We start from the raw sequence: 27247 nt of genomic DNA, 5'->3' as shown, positions 1-27247 counted from the left end.
AAGCCAAATTTACACCCCTATAAGTAAGGTGCATCTAAAAAAGTAAAAAATTACTTGAAAATTTAAAAATATTCACTATAAATAAAAAAATACGAAAAATAAAAAGGGGAATGCACCAATAAATCCCAAATTTGTATCTTGTGGCCCATTTGGTCTTATTAATTTTCTTATGAACCGTTAGGTCCTACCCCAATGTTAATGACCAAATTAATCGCGTTACATCGCATGTGGGAAGTTATAGCCAGGACAAATCTGGGATTTCACAATGTGTAATTTACGCTTATACCCAAAGCTTGAAATGGAAAAACCAGGGATTACAGATCAACATCAGGCCATGATCAACATCATCAACATTATACATGTATTTCCATGATCAACATTATGCATGTATTTCCAAGATCAACATCATCAACATCAGGCCATGATCAACATCATCAACATTATTTCCATGATCAACATCAGCAACATTATTTCCATGATCAACATCAGCGAATCAACGCCGTGATCAACATCAGCGACATCAGACATCATCAACATCAACATCAGGGCCGTGATCAATATCATCAACATTGGTTCCATCATCAACATCAGCGATATCAACGCTATGCTCAACATCAGCGCAGATCCACACCGATCCATCATCAACATCAGTGGCAGACATCATCAACATGGCGAATGGGTGAGGATCATTTTTGCAATGGCGGATGGGTCTTCTTCGACGTCTTCTTCGGCGCCTCTGTGCATATCATATCAGCGCTGCATCTATCTCAGATCTGTCGAATCTCCGATGATCTCGATCGGGTTTTCAGAAAACATGGATGCAACCGGCGTTGATGTCAGATTCCGGCGAACTCTTTGGGGTTTCGACTATCGGAATCTGAGTTTGAAAATGGAGATTGCATCGCCGGCGGAGAGAGAACATGAAGGAGGAGAAGATAACAATGAAATAATGTTAATCAATAATAATGAAAAGGGTATTGGTGTAAAAACAATCATGAAAAGGGTATTGGTGTAAAAACAAATGTAATCAAATCACATCCAAAAAATCAAGTAATAAATTAGGACTAAATGGTGTACAAGAAAACTTAAAGGACTAAATGGTTTAACTTTTATCAGGATAGGATTTATGGGTAATTTTTCTAAATAAAAAACTCAATTTTCAGAAAATTGAATTTAGAAAATTAAAACCAAACACAATGAATTATTTTTTCACAAAATTATAAAAAAGTCAAAGTTCTTTCTTAACAGAACTTTTTTAAATAATTAAAAAAAAATTAAAAATCAAATTAAAAAAAAAATCCCCAAACAAATGCTTAGTTTTTGGGCCAATAAAATAATACTTCAAAAATAATCCGTCCTCATGAACTTAGCTTCGCCAGAAAGTCAAGTCCATTTTTCCGGAAGCCACAAAGCTAGAAACCTACGAAATTAAGTAGTTGTTTAGGATCTGTTATATAATCAGCAATGGTAGAGGGCCACAAAAACAGTGGCTCAAATGGCTCAAAACTGTTTTTGTGGCCCTCAAACATTTTTCTTATACAATTGTATTTTTTGATTTTTTTTTTTTGTGAAAAAAAGTCAAGAAAAAAGATGTAGATTTTGGATAATTTTTAAATTTTTACGAAAAAATGTGTAATAAAATATTTTAATAAAATTAAAATGTTCATTTTATCCTTTTGACTTTTAGACTTTTTAGGTAATTGAATTCAAATGGCAAAATTATGGCTTCCCCCATAAACTACCTTTGAATAGTATAGATTTTTTTAATTTTTTTAATAATTTTTTGACCTTTTAATTTTTTTAATTTATTCCAAACAAGACCTAAATTCTCATATGTAGGGGTGTAAGTATATGACAATAAGTGATAAAGAGTTTTAAACAAAAAAAAAAAAAAATTTATTTGAATTTTAGTAATGTGGTATAGAAAAAAAAAATAGAAAAAAGAGCGTCTTTGGTAGGTTTTTCAAGATCCTTATCCTACCACTCTCACACCAGCATTACAGCTGGAGTGAGTGTTTTCTAGCGAGCTCTCCTCAACTCTAAGCTCTTTTTGACTTTTTCACAGTTTCACCAATGGCAGACTCTTACCACATTGGCCCTCCACCTAGGGTCTCTGGTTTAGACGTCGAACTTCTTGAAGAATCGGGAGAAAGTGATGATGTTTCAGACCTCTGTCTTATTGGGAAGGTTATCGCCCAAAAGACTTTGAACAAACAAGCGGTATGTAACATCCTCCAGACTACTTGGCAGCCCAGAGCAACGTTGAATATGTCGCTATGGTCGAAGAATGCTTTCTTGTTCCCGTTCCGCGATCCGGAGGATAGGAGGAAGGTGCTTTTCGAAGCCCCATGGTCAGTTATGAGACACCTACTCGTTGTGCAACCACTAGAGGCAAGCAAATCGGAGTCGGAGCTTGAGTTTCAATGGTGTCCTTTCTGGGTTCAAGCACATGGGTTGCCGGTGGCAAAGCTGACCAGACACAGTGATGAAATAATCGGACAACGAATTAGCAAGCTCATTGGAGTGGAGGCAATGCACGATGGGCTTTTCCATGAAAGAAGTTTTCTCCGAATGAGAGTTAATGTGGACATCTCCAAACCTCTCCCTAGGGGGTTTTTCCTCCACCAAAACACATTCCAGAGCAGCAACGTCAAAGAGCTTTGGATCTCCTACAAATTCGAGAAACTCTTTGACTTCTGCTATGATTGTGGACAAATTGGCTATGACAACACTGTTTGCAAGTTTACATCTAGAGAATTGGGAAGACGATCTGGTTATTGCCCTAACTTGAGAGCGGAGTGAGCCCCACAGCTGAAAATGACTCCGGAACAAATCAGGATATGGGTGGACAAAATGGAGGTTGCAGTTAAAGCTTTGGTGGATAATGGTTGCTAGAAGTTCACTTTCAGGCCATCGGAATTAGTCTCAACCAGGCTGAGTACTGCGGAACTGGTGACAGGCTCCAGTGGGAGTAGTGGGAATATGGCTGTCCCTCCTGCACCAAATCGTCCTTACTCGAGGTCTGCGATACCAGAAGGTGGCGAGAGATATGCACAAGAGAACAAATTTGATACCTTGGTGGAGACGCCTCCAAAGGACCTTGACAAGGAGGAGGGCTTGATAGTGGGCCAAAGGGGTCCGAATGGCAGGGAGGAAGTGGGCCTAGCGGTAGAAGCCCAAAAAGGTTAGTCAGGAAAGGCCCCCACAACATCTTACAGAAAATGCGGGCGAGTTTGGGCCCAAATATTTTGTAACTGAACCAGTAGAGGAGGTTTTGGCCTTAACTCAAGCCCAGATGCAAATGCCAAGTGAGCAGCCTAGACTTGAAATTGCAATAGAAGAGGTTAGCCCAAATGTTAGCCCCAGCCGTGTTGCTGTGAATCCTCTGGTGGAGAGATGTATGGCCCACTTATTCCAAGATCTAAATCTTAAAAGGAAGCTGGAGGCTGAGTTGTCTCCCTCTCTTCGTCCACTCAAATACTTGAAAGGGGATGTTTCTAGGGCATCGTGGACAACGGTCGGGCAGGAAAAAGGGAAGTCTCAATCACCACATACCAAGCCTAATAGGGGGTACCGACAGTGTCCCAACACGCATTTGAACCAACAATGGCTGACTGATGTGTGTATCACTAGCCATGGAGGACACCGAGAGAATGGGACTCTATTCACCATTCCAGTGCAACCGCTCCAAGGGGAATTGGCCGATTACGGCTCACAAGTGGCAAACTCAACTCTGGAGCCAAAAGCGGAAGGAGGAGAATGGGTGCTGGCTGGGCCCAAACAGCCATTTCTCCCATGTTGATATTGAGCTGGAACTACCAGGGGATGGGGTAACCCCTGACAATCCGGATCCTCCGAGGGTTGTGCATAACCCATTGCTCTTTCATTGTTTTCTTAATGGAAACCAAAAATAAAGAGGCCAAGATTGATCGTATTCGTAGAAGGCTTCATTTTCTGAACAAATGTTATGTCAATCCCAGTGGTATGTCAAGTGGGCTTGTCTTTTAGTGGACCGAAGATGTAAATTTGGAGGTTAGACTCAAATCTAAGGATTTATTTCGTTGTATCATCAATAGAGGAGCGGACAGTTGTTGGGCCACTACGTTTCTTTACGCCGTTCCCAACCGGAAAGAACATCAAACTTTTTGGGATTTGCTTAAATGGATTGCAGTGGATAACCAATATCCTTGGTTATGTGTTGGGGGTTTTAATCAGGTAGGCTCTGTAGGGAAGAAACAAGAAGGAGTGGAATGTAGTAGATCTCAATTGATGGGTTTTCAATAGATGGTGTCTGACTATGAATTGATGGATCTTGAATTCAAAGGAAATGACTACACCTGGTCAAATAATCAAGTAGTGGACTCATGCGTCCGAGAAAGACTTGACAAAGCCTTGGCATCTATTGAGTGGCAAAACCTCTTACCTTTCGCCTAAGTTGTTCATGAAAGCCTTTTAGGCTCGGATCATTGCCCCCTCCTGATTCATTGTTGTGTCCCTCCTAAAAAAATCCCCTCAACTTTTCAAGTTTGGAGCTATGTGGCTTACAAGTGAGGAGTGTGGAAATGTTATTTGAAGGTCGTGGGCACAGGGTGTAAACGGCTCCCCAATGTTTCAGTTGACCCAGAGGCTCAAAAACTGTTGGTGGAATCTCTCCTCATGGAGTAGAAGTGAGTTTGAAAATTCCAAAACCCAAATAGCCATCTTAAAGAAATAGTTGAATGAACTCCAAGCACATCTCCCGTCTGAGGAAAACGTTTAAGAGCAACTGAATATCAAGGCCAATCTCACAGAACTTCTGGAAATAGAGGAAATTTATGTTCATCAGTGCTCTCGGGTTAATTGGTTATCCCATGGGGATAAAAACACAGCGTTTTTTCATGCCATTCTAAACCAAAGGCGCTAATGGAACCAATTGGTCAAACTGCAAACTGAGGAGGAAGATTGGGTGTCTACGGATGAGGACATCAATGCTCACTTGCATGTCTATTTCTCACAGCTTTTTATAGGAGTTTGACCTAAGGACATGGATGAGGCTCTCAGGAGCATGCGCCCAGTGACATCTACAGACATGAATTCTTCCTTAACCAAGTGTGTAACTGACAGGGAGATTAAAGCAACAGTTTTTCAACTTGCCGCCAATAAGGCCCCTGAACCGGATGGCTACCCTGGACTTTTTTATCAGCGTTTTTGGGAAGAGATTGGCCCTGATGTCTGCAAAGCAACTAGAAGCTTTTTCGAGAACGGATGTTTACTGAAGAAACTCAATCAGACGAATTTGGTCCTGATTCCAAAAATAAAAGCCCCGCTTAAGGTGTCTCACTATAAGCCTATAAGTCTGTGCAATTTTGGGCTCAAAATTATAACCAAAATTCTAGCCAACAGATTAAAAGGTGTGCTCAGTAAGCTCATTTCTCCTAACCAATCTATTTTTGTGCCAGGCAGAATGATAAAGGACAATATTCCCATCGCTCATGAAGGTTTTCATCATCTAAAAGTCCAAAGAATGGGAAACTCCCCAGATATGACAGTGAAATTGGACTTCAACAAAGCGTATGATCGAGTCCAATGGGATTTTCTTCAGGAGTAGTTGCGAAGACTGAGTTTATGTTGTCAATGGATTGAATGGGTCATGGAATGCGTTACCATAGTCTCATTCTCTATTTTTGCCAATGGAGAGAAGCGTGCCATTTTCAAACCGTCTAGGGGGCTTTGGTAGGGTGACCCCTTATCCCCCTACCTTTTCATTCTAGTGGTAGATGTTCTATTGAGACTTATAAATCAAATTCTGTTGACCAACCAAATCACTGGCATAAAAGTAAGACGTTCATGCCCAACCATTTTCTCACTTTCTGTTTGCAGATGACGTTTTTCTTTTCCTTAAAGCTAATCTCAACCAGTGCCATAATGTGCAACATGTTCTGAGGGTCTACTATGAGGCTTTAGGCCAACGGATAAATTTTGATAAGTCAGGCATCCAATTCTCAGCCTCTGTCAATGTGGGCCTTCAAGGTCAGATTTGTGCATTGCTTCAGATGCCCTCTGCAAGATATGGGGTGAAATATTTGGGATTTCTTTTTGTTGGGGGAGATCGCGCTGCGAAACGTATACATACCTCGTGGAGAGAATGATGTACAAGCTCCAGGGATGGAAGTTGAAATTGCTCTCGCATACGGGACGTGAAATTTTGATTAAAGCGGTTGCCTGGGCGATTCCTTCTTTCACCATGTCTTGTTTCTTATTTCCCAAAAAGTTGTGCCCAACTATGAACTCAATCCTCAGCAATTTTTGGTAGAAAGGTGATCCATGTAGGAAAGGTATCCATTGGGTAGCTTGGAACAAAATGACAGTGCCTAAACTATTGGGTGAGATGGGCTTCCGTGATTTCCACCTTTTTAACAAAGCCCTCATTGCTCGTCAAGGCTGGAGGCTCGTGAAATTCCCACATTCTTATTGTACCAGATTTCTAAAAGGCATTTATTACTCTAACACAAGCTTTATGAAGGCTCTGCAAGGTAATCGATCTTCTTGGGCTTGGTCCAACATCATGGAAGGGAGAGAGATCTTGCAAAAAGGCATCTGTTGGAAGATAAACGATGGGGCCTCATTGAATTTCTAGAATGACAAATGGGTTCCTAAGGCACACAACCTCTACATCCAATCTCGGAAGCTGATTGACTGCCCCATTTAAATAGTCCAAGATATGATTCACCCAGTTTCTAAAAACTGGAATATTCAAGCTCTTAAATATGTGGTGATGCCAGCTGAAGTGGAGGATATTAGTGTTATTCTCATTTCTGTTTGTAACTGTAAGGACCAACTGATGTGGCATTTGGACTCCAAAGGACAGTTCTCTATCAAATCTGGTTATTGTGTGGCTATTGGTGATCACCATGCCCAGCTCTTAGCCACTCCCTCTACTTCCTTCCGAGTTCCCGAAAACGTATAGAAGAAAATTTAGAATCTTCTTATTCCTCCAAACTCAGGCATTTTGTCACGACCCGCTCCCCGCACCCAATGGTTAAATATCGTGATGGCCAGTAACTGAAGTTACCTCCGGCCAATTCTTGAATAAATTAATAAACGCTAGCGGAAATAATATTTAAGTGAGGGTACCAAAATAATCATCGGAGCTTCTATTTTTATTATAAAATTTATTGACCAAAAAGGCCGATATTTACATATAAAAATATGATAAAAGTGTTGTGTGTGTCTATTCCGTGCCGCGCATCTAAGATTTTTCAAAAGCTATTTCTGAATTGCATTATTTTCTGAAAATTGGTAAACAACTATAAGCACATGGCAGAGTGAGAATATTATGCCAAGAGTATAAGGGACATGGCAGAGTGAGAAATATTATGCCAAGAGTATAAGGGATACAAAAGAACAATGTATAGTTATGTAACTAAAATATTTAAAATCATTTGGTCTGAACAAATAATCATTTAAGTAGCAAAACTGAGATTATGTAAATAAATAATCATAACCACGATACCGAACAGAACGAAACAGAGATCACAGGAGTGACAGTCAAAACAGAGGTACGGATTCAAGAGGTGGCTCGTACGGATTATAGAGGTGGCTCCCACAATAGTGTAGCATTTATCTCCGCACAGCACTTTGCTCCGCACAGAACAAAGGTCAATAGATCTATGACAACAGAGGGCCACAAAGTGACCAAATAGAAGCCGATAGTTATTTAAATCCCCTAAGGCGTGGGACTCCCATGGTGGTAATTACAAAACATAATTGTTTACAAAATCATTGTCAAATAATCATTAAAAGTTAAACGAACATATCCATTGGTTTCATTTTAAGCAAATACAGTTCAGAAAATAATCAACGTAATTAAAACATAAATATAAGTTATAAAATATAACTTGTATAAAATGAATTATGGTAACTAAAAACATACGTAAAATATATTATGGTAACTCAAAGTATAATATAACTCACCTTAATATTAACCTTTACTATTTTCTTCTTATTTTTACTACCCTTTCATGGCTGTTCCTTTGCTCTCATTTTTCCATTCTATTTCCTTCATCTTTCTTAGTTTGTTTTCCTTCTCTTTTTTCCTTCACCCCAGGAAATCCTCCATTTTGTAGAGAGGTAGCCGGGGCCACCAAGCTACTAGGCTGCCACGTGTCATTCTATGCACCAAGCCACAAGGCTACGTGTCCCAAGCTATTAATTTATACTTATCTAACATATTTAACTTTATGTTTAATTCTACTTTGGCCCAAATTTTAAACTAATTATATGCCTTTTTTTCAATAACATATAATCTCTAATTTAATTACACCTTATCTCATACACCCATAACGTTTAATATTTTATTTTACTTTTACGGAATATTTAATTAAACATTTAATATTTTTCTCATTTATAATTAAATAATACGAATATAAAATTTAAGGACAACTTAAATTTTCGGGTTGTTACAATTTTCCATCTTTTAAAAAATTTCATCGTCGAAATTTGTCATATGTATAAGCTATCCGCTGCGCACTCTAATAAATATATATTTGATGATTAATCTGATAGAAAATATTACCTCAAAAAAAAAAAAAGCTTTACCAAAAATAACTCACTATTTATTTGTCAAAAATTGTTTTGGGCCAAAATAAGAAATAATTGGTGACTTTAAAAACTTTTCATTAGTTTTGTTTCTGAAAATAAAAAATAAGAACATAATTAAACAAGCGACTGGAAATGAAATGATAGAATCATATGCAAGACTTGAATGAATTTGAAATGGACTTCCATTTCTTTTATCCGTGAATCTTTCATTGGTAGGAAATAGTTTCAAAATTAGTATCTTCAAAATTTGAACCCATTTGTAAAAAGTCGAACCAAATTTTTTTTTTTTTTTGAATACTTAACTGGAAATTATATGTATTTAATTATATTATAATTTTGGTGGGTGCTTGAGCCCGACACCCTCTATTTCTTTTCCTTCTTTTGTTATAACAAATATAAATTATATCTAATATCCTTCACAAATTATGCACACACAAAAAAAATAATTTTATATATATATAATCACATAAAATTATAATATAATTAAAATCATATAAAATTATAATATAATTAAATAATTAGCCGCTATCCAAAATATTCTTGACTTCCAATATTTTCTTTTCTTTTTTCTTTGTGTTTTTCCTTAGCTCGAACATCTCCTCCCTATATAGGGAGGCAAAACTGTGAGTCCCAAGCTTATCCAATCGTGAGTCATCACACCTATACACAGGTAGGCAAGCCAGATGTCTTTCTCCAAATTGAAGGTGGCAATTTCCCTTTTATATTTGCACTTTAACCCCTAAATTTTTTACTAATTATATTATTTTACAAAATTACATATAATAATATAAAATAAATCGTATATTGTCCCAATTGTGATTAAATGATTTTAGTATAATTTTTAAAGAATAATTAAAAATTTGAGTTGTTACAATCTTCCTTCCTTTTAAAAATTTCGTCCTCGAAATTTGTCATATGTGTAAACTATCCGCTGCGCACTCTGATGAATATATATTTGATGATTAATCTGATATAAAATATTATCTCAAAAAACATTTTATCAAAAATAACTCATTGTGTAATTGTCAAAACCTGTTTTAGGCCAAAATGAGAAACAATGGGTGACGTTAAAAACTTTTCATTAGTTTTGTTTCTGAAAATAAAAAAAAATAAAATAAGAATACAATTAAACAAGCGACTAGAAATGAAATGACAGAATCATATGCAAGAGTTGAAGGAATTTGAGATGAACTTCCATTTCTTTTATCCGTGAATCTTCCATTGATAGGAAATAGTTTCAAAATTAGTATCTTTAAAATTTGAACCCACTTGTAAAAAGGCGAAATGAAATTTTCTTTTTTTTTAAATACTGAACTAGAAATTATATGTATTTAATTATATTATAATTTTGGTGGGTGCTTGAGCCCAACACCCTCTATTTCTTTTCCTTCTTTTACTATAACAAATATAAATTATATCTAATATCCTTCACAAATTATGTACACAAAAAAATAATAATTATTATATATATATAATCATATAAAATTATAATATAATTAAATAATTACCTGTTATCCTACTTCTTAAATATGCGTGTCCTATACTCCAATGATGAACTTCTTTTTTTTTTCATAAGCCATTGCTCTGATACCATTTGTCACGACCTGCTCCCCGTACCTGAGGGTTAAGTATCGTGATGGCCAGTAACTGAAGTTACCTCTGGCCAATTCTTGAACAAATTAATAAATACGAGCGGAAATAATATTTAAGTGAGGATATCAAAATAATCATCGGAGCTTCTATTTTTATTACAAAATTTATTGACCAAAAGGCCGATATTTACATATAAAAATATCATAAAGTGTTGTGTGTGTCTATTCCGTAGCCCCGCGTCTAAGACTTTCCAAAAGCGATTTCTGAATTGCACTGTTTCCTGAAAATTGGTAAACAGCTATAAGCACATGACCGAATGAGAAATATTATGCCAAGAGTATAAGGGACACAAAATAACCATGGATAGTTATGTAACTAAAATATTTAAAATAACTTAGTCTGAACAAATAATCATTTAAGTAGCAAAACTGAGATTACATAAATAAATAACCATAACCACGGTACCGAACAGAACAAAACAGAGGTCACAGGAGTGACAGTCAGAACAAAGGTCAATGGATTCATAACAATACAGAGGTACAGATTCAAGAGGTGGCTCGTACGGATTATAGAGGTGGCTCCCACAATAGTGTAGCACTTATCTCCGCACAACACTTTGCTCCGCACAGAACAAAGGTCAATAGATCCATGATAACAGAGGGGCCACAAAGTGACCAAACAGAGGCTAATGGTTATTTACATCCCCAAGGTGTGGAACTCCCGTGGTAATAATTACAAAACAAAATTGTTTACAAAATCATTGTCAAATAATTATTAAAAGTTAAATGAACATATCCATTGGTTTCATTTTAAGCAAATAGAGTTTAGAAAATAATCATGGTAATTAAAACATAAATATAAGTTATAAAATATAACTTGTATAAAATGAATTATGGTAACTAAAAACATACGTAAAATATATTATGGTGACTCAAAGTATAATATAACTCACCTTAACATTAATACCTAACTCTTTCTTTCTACTATCAAAAACATTCTTGACTTCCAATATTTTCTTTGCTTTTCTATTTGTTTTTCCTTAGCTCGAACATCTCCTCCCTATTTATAGAGAGGCAAAACAGTGAGTCCCAAGCTTATCCAATCGTGCGCCATCACACCTATACACAGGTAGACAAGCCTTATGTCTTTCTCCAAATTGAAGGTGGCAATTTCCCTTTTATATTTACACTTTAACACCTAAATCTCTTACTAATTATATTATTTTACAAAATTACACATAATAATATAAAATAAATCGTATATTGTCTCAGTTGTGATTAAATGATTTTAGTATAAATTTTAAAGAATAATTAAAAATCTAGGTTGTTACACATTTTTGGTGGCGGGTACGCAAAAACCTTTTAGCAACTAAACACAACCTGTGGTTACGGAAATGCAGTGTAGATGGAGTCTGTCCAATATGCCACAGGGAGCCTGAGACAATGGAAAACCTACTCTTTGGCTACCTGTGGACTCAAGCTGTCTGGTTCGAGGGTTTGGTCTAAGGTTTGGTAGGGGATTTCCTTCATCTGTAGCAAGGTGGACCTGTGATTTTTTTCTCTGGAATGTCCAACAAAGACGGTGTGTTGGTCAGTTTCAGTCGAATTGTATGGTTTGCTTGCATATTTGGAAGGGGAGGAACAATGAGTTTTTTAATCACATCTCGGTAGACCCTACATTTACTATTGTTACGGCAACTCATAACTGGACTGAATGTGAAGCAGTCCAACCCCAACACCCAGTCCATGCCTCTTTTCCCCCTCAACCCCTACCCCTCATGGCCAGATGGACTCCTCCTCCACAAGGTCAGCTCAAAGCAAATTGTGATGTTGCCTCTTAACCTAACTCTACCTCAGCAGCCATTGTGTTTTTGATTCGCGATTGGAATGGCTCACTTGTTAAAGGAACTGTTTGAAAAGTGACTATTAGTTCAGCCTTCCAAGGTGAAACCTTTGCTATCTGTTGGGCCTGCCTTATGAGCCAAGAGCTCAGTATGTCCCTCATTGAGATAGTTGGGGACAACAGTATGGCCATTAAGTTGAGTGTCTCTGAGGTTGATCCCCCTTGGAACTGTGCTGCAATTTTCCATGATATCCGAGAGTTAGCTGCCAGTGTAACAACTATAAAATTTAAGTTGTCCCTTAAATCTTATACTAGTATTATGGTTGTATGTGATAATATATTATTAAATAAATAATAATAAATACATAATCTAATTTGGCATTGGATTATCAAATATGGGATTAATTAGGGCTTATTATTTGGGGCCAAATTAACAGAAATATGAAATTATAATACTAGTTGGGCCAAATTAAAGTTAAAGATAGTAAATAAATAAATATAAAAATAAGAGTAAATAAATAAATAATAATAATAATAACAACAACAACAACAACAACAACAACAACAACAATAATAATAATAATAATAATAATAATAATAATAATAGGTGTGGTAGTAAAATAAATAAATAATTTTCTGCTAGTATACGATAGAGTGTAATTTAATTAGGGATTGATTTATTTATATAGTTATATTAGAAAATTGGGTTAAAATGTAATTATTTTAAATATTTATTAAAGATAAATATAAATCTATATAATTTATGAATCAAATCTTTTAGGGAGGAGGTGATTCACCTAGAAAGGAAAGAAAGAAAGAGAGGAAGGAGAAGGGAAAGAGAGGAAGAAAAAGAAGAAAAAATAATAGAAGCCGAGAAGGTCTTTGATAGTGGAAAGAAAGAGTGGTGTATTAAAATTAAGGTGAGTTATATTATACCTTGAGTTACCATAATATATTTTACGTATATTTTGACTTACCATAATTTATTTTATACAAGTTATGTTTTATAAATTATTATAAATTATATTAATATTTCAATTATGTGGATTAATTTCTGAACTCAATTTGTTAAAATGAAACACATGGATGTGTTTATTTATATTTTAAAGAATATTTAACTATGACTTTATAAACAATTATGTTTTGTAAGTACCACCATAAGAGTCCCACGTCTTGGAGGACTTAAATAACCATTAGCCTCTGTTTGGTCACTTTGTGGGCTTCTATTGTCATGGATCTATTGACCTATGTTCTGTGCGGAGATAAGTGCTACACTATTGTGGGAGCCGCCTCTATAATTCGTACAAGCCACCTATTGAATCCGTGCCTCTGTTCTGACTGTCACTCTTGTGACTTCTGTTATGTTCTGTTCGGTACCGTGGTTATAGTTATTTATTTACATAATCTCAGTTTTGCTACTTAACTGATTATTTGTTTAGACTAAGTGATCTTAAATGTTTTAGTTACATAACTATCCATAGTTATTTCGTGTCCCTTATATTCTTGGCATAATATTTCTCACTCTACCATGTGCTTATAGCTGTTTACCAATTTTCAAGAAACAATGCAATTCAGAAATAGTTTTTGAAAAGTCTTAGACGCGGGGCTGCGGAATAGACACACACAGTACTTTTATGATATTTTTATTTATGTAAATGTCGGCCTTTTTAGTCAATAAATTTTGTTATAAAAATAGAAACTTCAATGATTATTTTGGTACCCTTATTTAAATATTATTTTCGCTTGCGCTTATTAATTTATTTAAGAATTAATCAAAAATAATTTTAATTACTGACTATCACAATATTTAATCCTTAAATACGGGGAGCAGACCGTGACAATCAGAAATAAATTGACCTTTGTTGGTATGCTAGACCAGCCAATGTGGCTGGTCATTGGACAGCGAGAGCAGCACTGAGGAACTGCTTGCCAATGAACTGGGTTTCAAAACCCCCGTAGCCCTGCAAAGGGCATTATCTTTATATTAATTGAGTTCTATCCTCCGTTCAAAAAAAAAAAAAAAGTCATTTCTAATATATGAAATGTGTGTATACTTTCAAGCCAACATAAACTAATCCACCCTTTATCTGAGTACGACTCACCTGGTTTTAGATGTGAATTTTTTAAGTTTTTTATTATTATTAAAATAGTTATAAAAAATTAAAATAAATTTAAAAATTAATAAAATAAAATGTCACATAATTATTTTATTTTTTTCTCATAAAAATAAAAAAAAAATCAAAAAATTTATTCTAAACTAAGCTTTTCAAACTATTTTAATAACTTTTTAGTTTTTTTTTTCAATAAGATGTGCAGAAAAATAGAGAGAGTGATTTGACAACTTATAGTAATTTTTTGATTTTTTAGCTAAAATATATAGTTGACAAATGAGACCTAAAATAGTCAAAAAGTCAAAAAACTACACTACAAGAAAAGCTAGCTATAACAACATTTCTTAGACAACGTTTCTTGGACAAATGTTGTGAAAGACGCGTTAAACACACGCGTTAAATTAAAATACATCCGTTAAACCCGCGTTTCACTTTGTAACAGTGCTCCGTCTCCCCATTTCTCTTTCCGTCTCTATCATTCTCTCTCTATCGTTTGCTCTCTCCGTCCTAGATCTAGGGTTTCCTCCGTCTCTCTCATGCTTCTTGAGAGATTCACCAGTTCGATTACGATTACTTGGTCAGATTTAATTCTAAATCCATCGATTCTGGAATCGATTTGGTTGAAATTTCCAGACGATTTTTTGTTTTTCTTGATTCTGATTCTGATTCTGATGATTTTGCAGAGGAAGATGGACCGGTTGAGTTGCACGAACGCGAGGTTACGAGACTGAGGAGTGAAAAAGGATCGAGATTATGGATCAGGATCGAGACAGGGATCGAGACCGTGACCAGTCGAGTCGAAGCAAGAGGAGGAGAAGAGATCATGAATACTGGGTTTCTGGTAATCCTCCTAAGGTCTGGTCCTCCCGTTGCTACCGCCCCTCAGGTCTCGTCCTCTCTCTCTCTCTCTCTTTCTCTCTCTCCCTCTATTGTTCCATCAGATCTGGTCTCAAACACATGACTCACTATCTTCCTCGCTCTTCATACTGGATTTCGAAATTTCTTATTCAATAACATATGTTTCAGGTATGAGATTTCTTATTCAATGGCCTCACAGGATTGTTGTGCCTATAGGTGGTATAGCTGTAGATACAAGGTAATCACACACACATATATATATTTTAATTAAGAAGGGTTCTTAGTTGTACTTGGCTAATGATTTGCACCATAAGAACAAGATTTATTTGCATTGTTTATGGTATATCGTGATTGACACACTTTTTTCATCGTCAGGTTCAAGTATTTTTTTCATTTTTAGATGTTTTGTTCATCACATAAATTGATAGTATAACACTTTTTCTTTTCTTTTTTTTACTTTTTTCTTGCTTTATTTTATTTTATATGGCAAGTTGGAGTTAACACTTCTTTGTGCCTTTTATGCAGTGAACTAGAGCTTAGACCACAGGGAAAGCTTACGGTGACAGTAATGAAGGCAAATGATCTTAAGAACATGGAAATGATTGGAAAATCTGATCCTTATGTTGTTGTGTACATTCGACCATTGTTCAAGGTTAAAACAAAGGTCATTGACAATGACCTGAACCCCATTTGGAATCAAACATTTGAGCTGATTGCAGAAGACAAGGAGACACAGTCTCTTATTCTTGATGTTTTGATCCACATGCCTTTAGGTCTCTTTTGACTATACTATTTTGTGAAATTACTGGGATGGTGCTTTACTTGTTGACCATTCTTGGAAAGTTAATTTGTGTACATACTGAGCCTCTATGCAATTATTCTCGTAATAATCTCTTATGAAAAAGCTTGAACCAAGGGGATGTGGGTGGAGGCCATTGCACCGGGGTAATTGCATAAAGGGTAGGAAATTATGAGAATAATTGACAAATATTGGGAATAATTGAATAAAGAGGAGAAAATGCACAACAGTGTAAAGGGCAGACTTACGGCATGTTTCCCTCTAGTTGTTCCAAGTTTACTGATCTGTTGACTCAGGTTAGGCCAGACCTGTCACATGACCGGATAAGTGGGGCAGACTGGTTAAAAAAAATGGTTGATCACGTTTGATAAATCTGATGCCAGTGATGATATAGTTCTAGATTAGTTTTCTTTCCACTAGTGTATTAAAACAATTAGGTATCTTTTTGTCGTGATGCGATACATATTCAGGTCCGATGGGTTGGATTACCCTTCTCCATCACCATCCTGAACCCAATTGGGTTCTCGAATTCCACCCTCTAACCTGCCCCTGCGCTATTAAAAAACACTGGGTCAGTGTTTGTGCTATCCCTATCCCTACCCCTTACCTAGATTATGTCCGAAGCTTTTCTCTCACCTTTACCTTTTCCTATTAAAATTTAGCTAAATATAAGCTAGGTCCTTTTATGAAATATAAGCTAAATATAAGCATTACCCTCACAGATTGTCTGTAGCAGGAACGGCTTCAACTTCATCACCAGTTCTCCCTCCGGCATCCATGTATAGTTTTCCTCTGCTTTTCTCTGGTCTCCTCAACTGTCTTCTCCTCTGCTCTCCTCACTGGTTCAATTGATTGAATAATTTTGATTAAGAATATATTTAATTAATGTATTGTGTAGTTGATGTTTAGCATATGCGCTAGTTATAAAAAAATTAAAAAAAAAAAAATCTCTTCGTTTTCTAGTAATGTATCTTTTATGTTCTTCAATTTCTGCTAAACCAGAAAATTTTAAGAAAATATAATGAAATCCCATGGGATTTATATGTACGTAGCACTTGCTAAACTCACTGGGTTAAGGAATCAATTAATTAAATTCAATTAAATGAAGAATTCAATTCGAAATCAAAATTACAGCACTGATAGGAAATTGGCTGACTGGAATACAGGGAGAAACTGAGCCTGCAGTGATCTTCTTTTGCAGAATTATGTTTTACAAACTTTCTTTGATGAGTTAATGGAATTACCTGTGGTACGCTGGTACCACCTCCAGAAAGCATTGAGGGGAATTGAGCTTAGAATTTTGTCAATTGGTCCCAAGAACAGTTGCTGCTGCATAAAGGTGCTTTCTTAATATTGACATGTAATAATGACTTGTTATCACACTCGACATACTAATAGTCTAATACATTCTTGTCATTGTGAAGTTTGGTCCTCATAGTTTCAGCTCCTGACAGCTACTGTAATGGTATTGAATTTGCTTCTAATATGAATATAATACCCAGGCAATTTGTTGTGCATGTGATAGATAATTCCAAGGAATACTCACCATTTGCATTAGTTTATCCACTAATTTGGGCTATTATCAACCAATATACCTTTGGGCAATCTTTATTCTATTTTATTTAGTCATATTTATCATTTGGGTAGAAGGAATGTGATTGATTGTTTGAGAATTATTGTCAAAATACCTCTTTTTAGACAGATTCTTCCCTGAAGGTGTACTACAACCATCAGCTAACAAACTTGTGGAACTGATGCCATTTCTCTTAGCCATAATGTATATATATATATATATATATATGTATTTTTCTACAATGATTGCAGTTGGAAGGTGTGGTAACCTTCTTTGGCCGGGTTGCAATACTGATAGACTAGAATACACAGGCATTCCACATGTTCATTACTGCTCTTCTTCAGGTGCTTTAATTTCCTTGTGTCCCCATTTGATTATTTGCAAGATGAAATTGTTGAGTCTGGTCGTTATAATATGATAGGTATGTTTAATTAAATAACTCGTGGAGTCATCATGTGCAGCTGTTGGATCGATCGGGATGTATATGTGGATGTATTAATATCTTCTTCTGTAACTACCGTTGCAACCCCTTCCTTACCTGCTATTGCTGTTGCCACCAGCAATGTTTTCAAAACCGGACCGGTGAGGGTATCCCTATTAGAATTTAGCTTATATTTCATTTGCATTTCCCTCACCTTTTCCTTTTTCTTTCCCTTTCCCTTTCCAAATCACTACCCAAATCTATAATTAAACACAACCTAAAGGTCCTTTGAATGTCTAATTGGTCCTTTCGAGTACCACAGAGAGCCATTTGTTATGGATACTGTCAAACATTTGTATTATTTTATTTTCTTTTATTTTTTGCTGGTTGAAATGGAGAGTTTCTATTTGCTTTGACTGTGTGCACATAAATTTCACAATCCTTTCATACAAGTTTTCGATGAAGATGTTGGGCAAGACAAATGATTGGGCATAGCAAAATTAAAGCTGATTGAGCTGGAAGCTAAAACTCCAAAAGAGGTTGAAGTGAGACTCTTTCCATCACTTGATATGCTTAAAATAAAAAGATAAGAAGGATAGAGGAACTCTTACTGTTAAGGTACACATTTCAATTTATGTTCTTAGATCTCTTCTTCATTCTTGAATATTCTTTCATTTGTAATCAACCTATTTTACATGGACTCGGATACAGAGGCGTGAGTGCATGTTTGTAGGTCGGACTTATCAAATTTCAAATTTATACATATTCGGACTGGCAAAAAAGTGTCGTATTTTTAATATTTTTAAACTACTATATAAGATAAAATAGCGTTATAAGTAACATACAATGTCAAAAATAATTTCTCATTTTTGTAACAATTATACAACAATATATATATATATATATATATAATACAAATATGTAAGACATGTCTGATGGAAAATATCAGACACGTATTCCATACCTTGTCCAAGTGTCGACACGGAAATTTAATTTTATTTTAAGAGTCCATGTAACATAGTAATCAACTGCCATGGTTTCCTGCATCTCTGTGGCTTTACAACCACGTGTCTTAATGGTGATTTTCTTAGATGCTGAAATTTGTATTTAGTGTTTCCTAGCATTAATTCTCTCCGTCGATAATATTTATTTAGCGTCTGGTTTGGTGTTTGTTAGGAAAAGAATGCTATTATTTGTTTATTTATTAGGAAAATAGTGAAATTTTCAGGTGTTGTATCATCAATTTAATACAGGAGCAATTGGCCGCCTTAGAAGCTGAAAAGATGATCCTAGAAGAGAGAAAGAAACTGAAAGCAGCAGGAGATGATCCTAGAAGAGAGAAAGAAACTCAAAGCAGCAGGAGTTATAGGAATTGGATGATTCAGGTATATAATCATCATTTTGGTGAAGATGATTGATGACTTGATGAAGCTGAAGAGAGCTATGGATGAAGTTATTTTCAGAGAATTTGGAGAGCACACTGAATATTGTTATTTTTTTGATTTTGTATTGTCATATTGTTTTTAAAGGGGTTTTATTTATTTATTTTATGGGAAATTGAAAAATGAATGCTCATTTACATTATGGTATATATTTTGAGAATGGTGATGGATGATGTAGGTTTGGTTTGAACAAAAGTAAAAAGATCATTAATTATGATTTTTCAATTTTTTTTCAAAAAAATGAAAGAAATGGTGGCGTTTTTCTTAAAAACGTCGCGAAATGTTGTCATTATGACGTCAGAGATAACTCCTTTAACGTGTGTAGTTAACGGCTGTAAAGAATTAGCGGCGTTTTAGAAAACGTCGTCTAAAGTCTTTAGTGGCGTTTTTCAAACGTCACAAAAGATACAACGACGGCCGCATCGTCGACGAATTTTATAAACGTCGTTTTATCTTTTTGCGGCGTTTTTCTAGCCTATAGCGGCGTTTTATAAACGCCGCTAATTTCCCATTTTCTTGCAGTGCTAAAAATCCAATCTACTTCCCAAACGAAGCCTCAATAACATCATAAATAAATTGTTATTGACTTATTTGAATCTCATCATATTTCTATTTTTCTACATATTTTTTATAATAAAAAATAAATTAATTTATAAATCATTCTCAAAACAATCCAAAATATAGTTAGAAATCTGAATTAAGCTCGAACAGAGAAAGATGAGTTATTTGGTGGTTTTGAAAGAATATTTTATAATGAGGTTGTTTTGTGAAATTTATTTAAATTATTTATAATTTTTTTATTTTAAAAGTTTGTGTGTGACTGCTTGATGCAATTTTTTTTTTTACAATTTATTAACAAGTATAAATAATTTAAATAAATTAAAAATAATTGATTATGAAAATTAAAATAGAAGTAATTTTGATTTTGATTTTGATTTTTTTATTTTCATCCTTTTAATTTATAATTAAGGCCTCGCTTGACAACATTATTTTTTAGCCTAAAAGTCAAAAAGACACTAAAAAAATAAAAAAACTAACAACTTATACCAAAAAGTCAAAGATTTCCTTTTCTTTCTACTTTTTGTATATCTCTTCGTAAAAAATCAAAAAGTCATTCCAAACATACTAGTTTTTTTAAATCATATAGTATAAAAAAGTCAAAAAATTACTCAAAAAAATCTGTTCTCAAACAAGGCTTAACTACATCATATAGTCTTGCTATTCACATTGAGTCACTTGTCTCATTGTTTCTCGAAAGCCAACATGAAATAATGGATCTTACAATTTCAATCAATAAAATACTAGTTGGGACGCTAATATATGTTGAGAAAATTACCATTCAATAATAATCCTAAAAATTTATTATGCATTAAAAAAAAAATATAATTATAACTATTAATATTTATCACCTTTTTTATAATTTTTTCTCTGATCATCCTATTATATATGGCGGTGTTTGGGAAGTGAAGTTAGAGGCTATTTTAGCATCATTCAAGAAAAAAGTAGAAAAGCATTTACTGAAGCTGAGTTTGGCACGTGGGTTTAGGGCTGTGCAAGATAGAGGGCAAAATGATGATTTTGCCCTTTGAAATTTTGACTAACACACCAACTCAGTAGTCTAACACAAATTTCTCATATCTCTCTCATCTCCCTCAGGCAACACCCCCAAATCAATGGGCATGCAGGGGTGTTGGTGCAAAGCGCAACATTGGCGTGGAAGAAGTGCACCCAAGAAGAAGAAAGTGATGATGTGTCTGGTATGTAATGGTGGAGGCATAGACGAACTGGCGATGACATTGAAACAACAGTAACAACGGCAATGTGGATGACGAGGCAAGGGTCGCAGACCGGTGACGGTACTAGAGAGGTGCGATCGACGAGAGTGTAGTAACGCATAAGAGGGGAAAAAATGAGAGAGAAAGTGAAAGGAAGGAAAAAACGAACGGTGGGTTGGCGTCGAAGAGGATGTTGTCGATGGTGCAACGATGGTGGTAACGATGGTCAGGTGGTGGTTCAATGGTGGTCAGGCAAAGTGGTGGTGTGGGTTTTTGGTTAGAAAAAGGGTAAATTACATTTACCTCCCCTGAGGTTTCTGACAAATACAGGAACCTCCCCTGTGGTTTGAATAATTACAGTAACCTCCCCTACTTTACCTTACAATACCAAGATTCCCCCAATCTGTCAATTTTGCTCAAACGACGGTATTTGCTTATACAAAATGACCATATTACCCATTTACTTGAGCACAAAAAGACAAAAATATCCTTTAATATTTTTTTAACCCAATAATTTATATTGATCCTTTCCCTTCCTCCATTTACCAATCTAAACCCTCTGAAGAAATAAGAGAGAGAGAGATAGAGAGAAAAGCTCTTCTTCACTAGTGCCCCTTCTCTCTACCGTCTGCCACTGCCGTCTTTCCTTCTCCTCCTCTTCTTCTTCCTCCACTCCCTTTCCGTCGTCCGTCGCTGACCTACCTGAGTTGACCGATGATGGCAGCAGCGTTGACCGATCTGGGTTTGTGACGATTGGTTGCGATCTTGGTCACGATCGAAAGAAGAAAAAAAAAGAAAGGAGAGGAAGAGAGAAGGGGGACGAACGACGGGAGAATGAAATGGGGAAGATGGCATCAATTGATAAAAATGGAGCATTATCTCTTTTTGATTGCAAGGATGACAATGGTGGGCCTAAGATTCGGATAGTGTTGAAGAAACAGGAAACATAAGTTTTACACACCAAGCATTCTGGTAGTGATTGATAGATGCAAAAGTTCATAAATCTTGCTGACTTGCTTTCTATTCATTTTTTTTCTTTGAAATCAGATTTCATTGATTTTTGTTTAAACCATACTCTTTTCTTCTCTTGCCTTCTCAACCATTGATTTTTGTTTAATCCATACAGTTCCATTGTTACAATAGAACAAATTTATGAGCTTTATTTATTGTTGCTTGTAATGAAAAAGGAATTGAACATGATTGGCTTTATTCTTTTGGATTCTTTTTCATTAATTTTCATTTTCTTTGGCATGATGGTTCACAATACATTATAGATGCCAAAATTTGGACCAACTGAAACCCAAAATTTGGACCAACTGAAACCCAATTTCATTCTAGTTGTTTCTGTTTGCTGCATATTATAGTTCCCAAATATTATGAATTGTTACTTCTGCGCAGAGACAAATCATGCTATTATGAAGTCTACTAGTTCTTACAATTTTTGTATAAATTTAATGTTGTGTTTGGAATGGATAATAAGGAGATGGAAGTGGTAAGGATTAGAGAGAGAGAGAGAGAGAGGTGATGGTAGTAATGCTACCAGTGGAGGAGTGGGAGAGGAAGGAAAGAAAGAAGAGCAATGTTTGTTTGTGATGTTGTGGGTTGTTTGGTTACAAGGAACAAGGGGTAATTTTGGTATTCAGTCACCATAATATGCCGTTGTAAGAAATTTTCATCACCTGTCTAACGACTAGTTAACAGAAGGGTGATTTGCATATATTGTCAGGTAAAGTAGGGGAGGTCACTATAATTATTCAAACCACAGGGGAGGTCCCTGTATTTGTCAGAAATCTCAGGGGAGGTAAATGTAATTTACCCTTAGAAAAATGATGAGTTCTTAGGAACAATTTGGTCATTTCTTATCCTAACATCATTTCAAACACATTTTCCAATATAACAATCAAGCAAAAAAATCTAATCCATCTTTCCAAACACAAAAACTAAAATAATTTACTAAAATAGTCAAATAGTCAAAAAAAATTGAAAGTAACCACTTCTCAAACGAGGCCATGGTATTTCCAAAAAAAAAGCCAAGACAAGCTGCTGAATCAACAAGAAGATGACAATCTCTGGATTGTGTGCTCGTGAGAATACCCTCGACCAATAACGTTTAAATACTTGTCTCGCCCATATGCTATCCACGTGTTTTCTTATTATTGGCTACTCACTTTCTCTAACTTCTCACCTGTCCACAATCTGAACTATGTTATTTGTATTAATGGCGGGTTTTGGGAATATGTTATTTTAGTTGACATTTTAATTTTTTTAGTTATTTTAACTTGGTTAAAAAAATTATGTTTGGAATATTAGTTGACTTTTAAAAAAAAAAAAAATGATTTGATGATTGTAAGAGAAAAAATAAAATGATAATGGCTTGATTGTGATATTTTGACTTCTTTTGGGAAGTGCAAAAAAAATCAATTTATTGACTTTTTTTGCTTATTCAGGTCGCATCACCTTCTATTTTTTGTACATTTTTTTCATAATAAGCAAAAAAATCAACCTTTATAGCATTTTCCAAAATACTCTTTTTCATATTGGTTATTTTAACTTATTTTGTCTTTATTGTCTATTTTGCCCTAAACCACACTTCCCAAACACCTCTAATGTTAATGTTTTATTGTGAAGGAGGAGGATCCCAGCAAGTGGTGCAGCTGATGGAGAAGACATGTATGATAAATTCCCATACAAAAGACTATTGGAGGATGCTAAAATTCTCTTTAGAAGATATGAATGCACCATACAATATATTTTTAAAGAAGGGAATTTGTGTGCAAATGCTTTAGCAAAAATAAGAGCGGAGCAACCAAAAGACATCTTGGTGGTTAATGAACCACCAGCTAAGATTAGGAGCATCCTTGCAACGGATATGACACGTCTCTCTAGAGAGAGGGCTTAGCCTTTTGTTATTTCTATTGTACCTAAGGAGGATTCCCTGTAGTCGAAAATATGGATTAGAGGAGATTGCTTGGGACCGTAGGCCCCATCACAGGTCTTGTTTTGATGATCCGAACCATTCATGTTGTTGAGCATTTCGTATATTTTATCCACAAAAAAATTAGGATAATTAGATAATTGTAACTTGTTCAATTGATTGTATTTTTCACTAAAAAAATGAATGATAATTGTATTTTTAAAAAATAAATTATACATTTTTTTGATGACAAAAGTAATAAATTGAACAAGTTGTAGTTATTAGATCGATTTAATTTTTTGTGTGGATAAAAATACAAAGTGCCCAACAAAATGAATAGTTTGAATAATTAAAATAGGACCCGTGGTGGGTACCACGGGCCCAAACAGTCTCTTTCAATCCAAATTTTGTTGGATATGGTTAATTTTTTCCTAAGTTAGGTCTATTTTTTAGGTGGGCCCCGAGTGTCGATTAACTCGGGTTAAAGTGGTAACGCGTTCTATGCCGCGTTGTGATTCACGTGGTATATTTGGTTGCTCAAAACCATTACCGAGTGAATGGGAAATTGAAGCCAAAGTGTGCTCCATGAAAATGGAGTTTTGGTGGAAATTCCTTAAGGTTGTAAATTGGCTTGTCCCACATTGATTTGGTGGGAGGTTTTGAAAGGGTTTATAAGGCTTAGGGTGAGATACTTGGGGTGTGCCCCAAGGGGTACCCAAGTGTTTTAGAGGGAGAGGTTATGGGCAAAATGGGCTAGACCCATTGGACCCAAAAATCACCACACACGCGCGCGCGCGCCGCCGCCGCCGTCCGTCCGGTCGGGCGGGCTGGGCGCAGGTCTAATCTTTTTGGGCCAAAAACATTTGAATTTAATTTTATTTTTTATTAAAATAAAATCCATAATTCAAATTAAATTGGTTTGGATTTTTTGTTCATCCAAACAGGGCCCTTCCCGGTTTCAAACAGAAATAACCTGTTTTGGAAATAGTGCACACCCAAACAGGGCCCTTCCCGGTTTCAAACAGAAATAAACTGTTTTGGAATTAATGCACACCCAAACAGGGCCCTTCCCGTTTTGCTATCTGTTTGAATTCAAATCCAACAGGTATCATACCTGTTCAATTCAAAACCAAGAGTTACATACCTGTTTAATTCAAAATGAAGAGCCACCTTCACATCTATAAATAGGACCACCCTCATTTGATGTTTTGGATTCAGAAATTTCGTATTTCACTTCTGTTTTCTATTCTTCATCTTGCTGCATTTTATTTTCAAAAGAAAGAGTGTAAACACTAAGTGTGTTCGTAAGGCAAACAATTAGTAGTGCTGCTATTGTTTGTGGAAGATCATTTCATCCTGGGAGATAGACGTCCGAATTCTGAAAGCACCGTGGAGAGGACGAATCTGTCTTAAGGAGACAGTGTTAAACACTGGACTTGATCACAAAAAATAATTCGAAGAAATTAAATCAAGTAAGTTATTTAATTACTTTCAGTGTTATTTTTATTTGTTTATTTATTCAGATTTTAATTTTGTTTTTGTAACAAAATAAAATCTGTTTTGTTTTTATTTATTTATTTTTTATTTCGAGTTTGATTTTTGTAATCAAACATATTCTCTCTTTTTCTCTATTTCTTTTATTCTTGTTGTTGTTTTGTACACAACAGAATTAAATCTTTTTAAATACAGTGAAGATTGTCCAACAATCTTAAGACAGATTCCTTTTTGGGTATCTTCATTGTATTTAATTTTCTGTGTTTTCAAATTAATATTCTGGTTGGAAAAACAAATAGTGATTTATGCTATTTGACAGATAGTAGTAATATACTGTCTCTTTTCTTTGACAACTACTAGTAGTACGATACTGGTGTCATTAACAATTCAGAATATTATTTGGTATTACAGAAAATTCTTGTGATATTTTATTTTTCTAGTTTTAGTAACAAGGAAAATAAAATTATTTTGTTGTTATAATTATTTTCTGGTTTTAGTAACTAGAAAATTAATTTGTGTTTTAATATTTTCTGATTTTTGTAATCAGAGATTATGGCTACTGCAACTGAAACTGCATCTGGCAGTGATACTCCTATTGTTACACCTACATCGGTCCCTATCCAGAACCATGTTCATGTACCAATCAATCATGGAGAAAAACCGGAAAAATTTAATGGTACCGAGTTTAAGAGATGGCAGCAGAAGATGCTGTTCTATCTTACAACTCTTAATTTGGCCCGGTTTCTCCATGAAGAGGCTCCAGCACTTAAAGAGGGTGAAAGTGATCGGCAAGTTGTTGCCGCTGTAGATGCTTGGAAACATTCAGATTTCCTGTGCAGAAACTACATCCTAAATGGCCTTGACAATATGCTGTATAATGTATACAGTCCTCTGAAAACAGCAAAAGAATTGTGGGATTCTTTGGAGAAGAAATACAAGACAGAAGATGCCGGCACGAAGAAATTTGTCGTCGGTAAATTTCTGGACTTTGTTATGGTAGACTCCCAAACGGTAATATCTCAAGTTCAAAGTTTTCAAATAATTTTGCATGATATTCATTCAGAAGGTATGTCTCTTAGCGAGTCATTCCAAGTCGCAGCTTTAGTGGAAAAGTTACCACCGGCTTGGAAAGATTTCAAAAATTATTTAAAACATAAACGCAAAGAGATGACTATGGATGAATTGATTGTAAGGTTAAGAATTGAAGAAGATAACCGAAAGGCTGAAAAGAGGAATGGGAAAAATCCCATTGAGTCCAAGGCAAATGTGGTTGAACAAGTTCATAAACCACATAACAAAAAGAGAAAGTTTACTGGAGATGGTCCTAAACAAGGCGATAGTAGCAAGAAGTTCAAAGGAAAATGCTATAACTGTGGCAAAACCGGACATCGAGCTTCTGACTGCCGCCGCCCTAAAAAGAATCATGGAAGTACAAGTAAGAAGACCACCAATCAGGCCAATGTAACAGAATTGGATTACATCTCTGACGGAGTGAATGACATCAACCTTTCTGCTGTGGTGTCTGAGGCTAACTTGGTTGGAAATCCCAAAGAGTGGTGGGTTGACACTGGAGCAACTCGTCACATATGTGCGGACAAGAAGATGTTCACTACCTACAATGAGGCTGCAAATGGTGAACAACTTTTCATGGGAAATTCTTCTACTTCTGCTGTGGCTGGACAAGGGAAAGTAATCTTGAAGATGACATCAGGGAAAGAACTGACCCTCAACAACGTACTACATGTACCTGACATCCGGAAGAATTTAGTTTCTGGGTCTTTGTTAAGTAAAAATGGTTTTAGGCTTGTATTTGAGTCTGATAAGTTTGTATTAACAAAGAGTGGT

At 35.4% G+C, this 27247-nt stretch overlaps 1 protein-coding gene across 2 annotated transcripts; it reads left to right on the top strand.

Moving 5' to 3' along the window:
• The first annotated feature begins 15032 nt into the window (after positions 1–15032).
• On the top strand, positions 15033–19353 carry LOC114319725 (calcium-dependent lipid-binding protein-like). Of its 2 annotated transcripts, XM_082918979.1 has the most exons (4): positions 15033–15222; positions 15510–15735; positions 18231–18395; positions 19006–19353. In XM_082918979.1, the coding sequence occupies exons 1-3, from the start codon at positions 15155–15157 to the stop codon at positions 18270–18272; spliced, it is 336 nt and encodes a 111-aa protein (XP_082775105.1). In that variant the 5' UTR covers positions 15033–15154; the 3' UTR covers positions 18273–18395; positions 19006–19353. The 2 variants fall into 2 exon arrangements, with proteins under 2 accessions (XP_082775105.1, XP_082775106.1); XM_082918980.1 differs by lacking the exons at positions 18231–18395; positions 19006–19353 and adding an exon at positions 17434–17841 and having other exon boundaries at positions 15510–17032.
• Positions 19354–27247: the final 7894 nt, after the last annotated feature.

The sequence above is a fragment of the Camellia sinensis genome, chromosome 3 (assembly GCF_055761805.1).
Source record: "Camellia sinensis isolate YWXY chromosome 3, ASM5576180v1, whole genome shotgun sequence".
NCBI classification, from domain to species: domain Eukaryota; kingdom Viridiplantae; phylum Streptophyta; class Magnoliopsida; order Ericales; family Theaceae; genus Camellia; species Camellia sinensis.
Note: the sequence above shows the minus strand (reverse complement) of the source record. Positions and strands in the feature narration are given on the sequence as shown.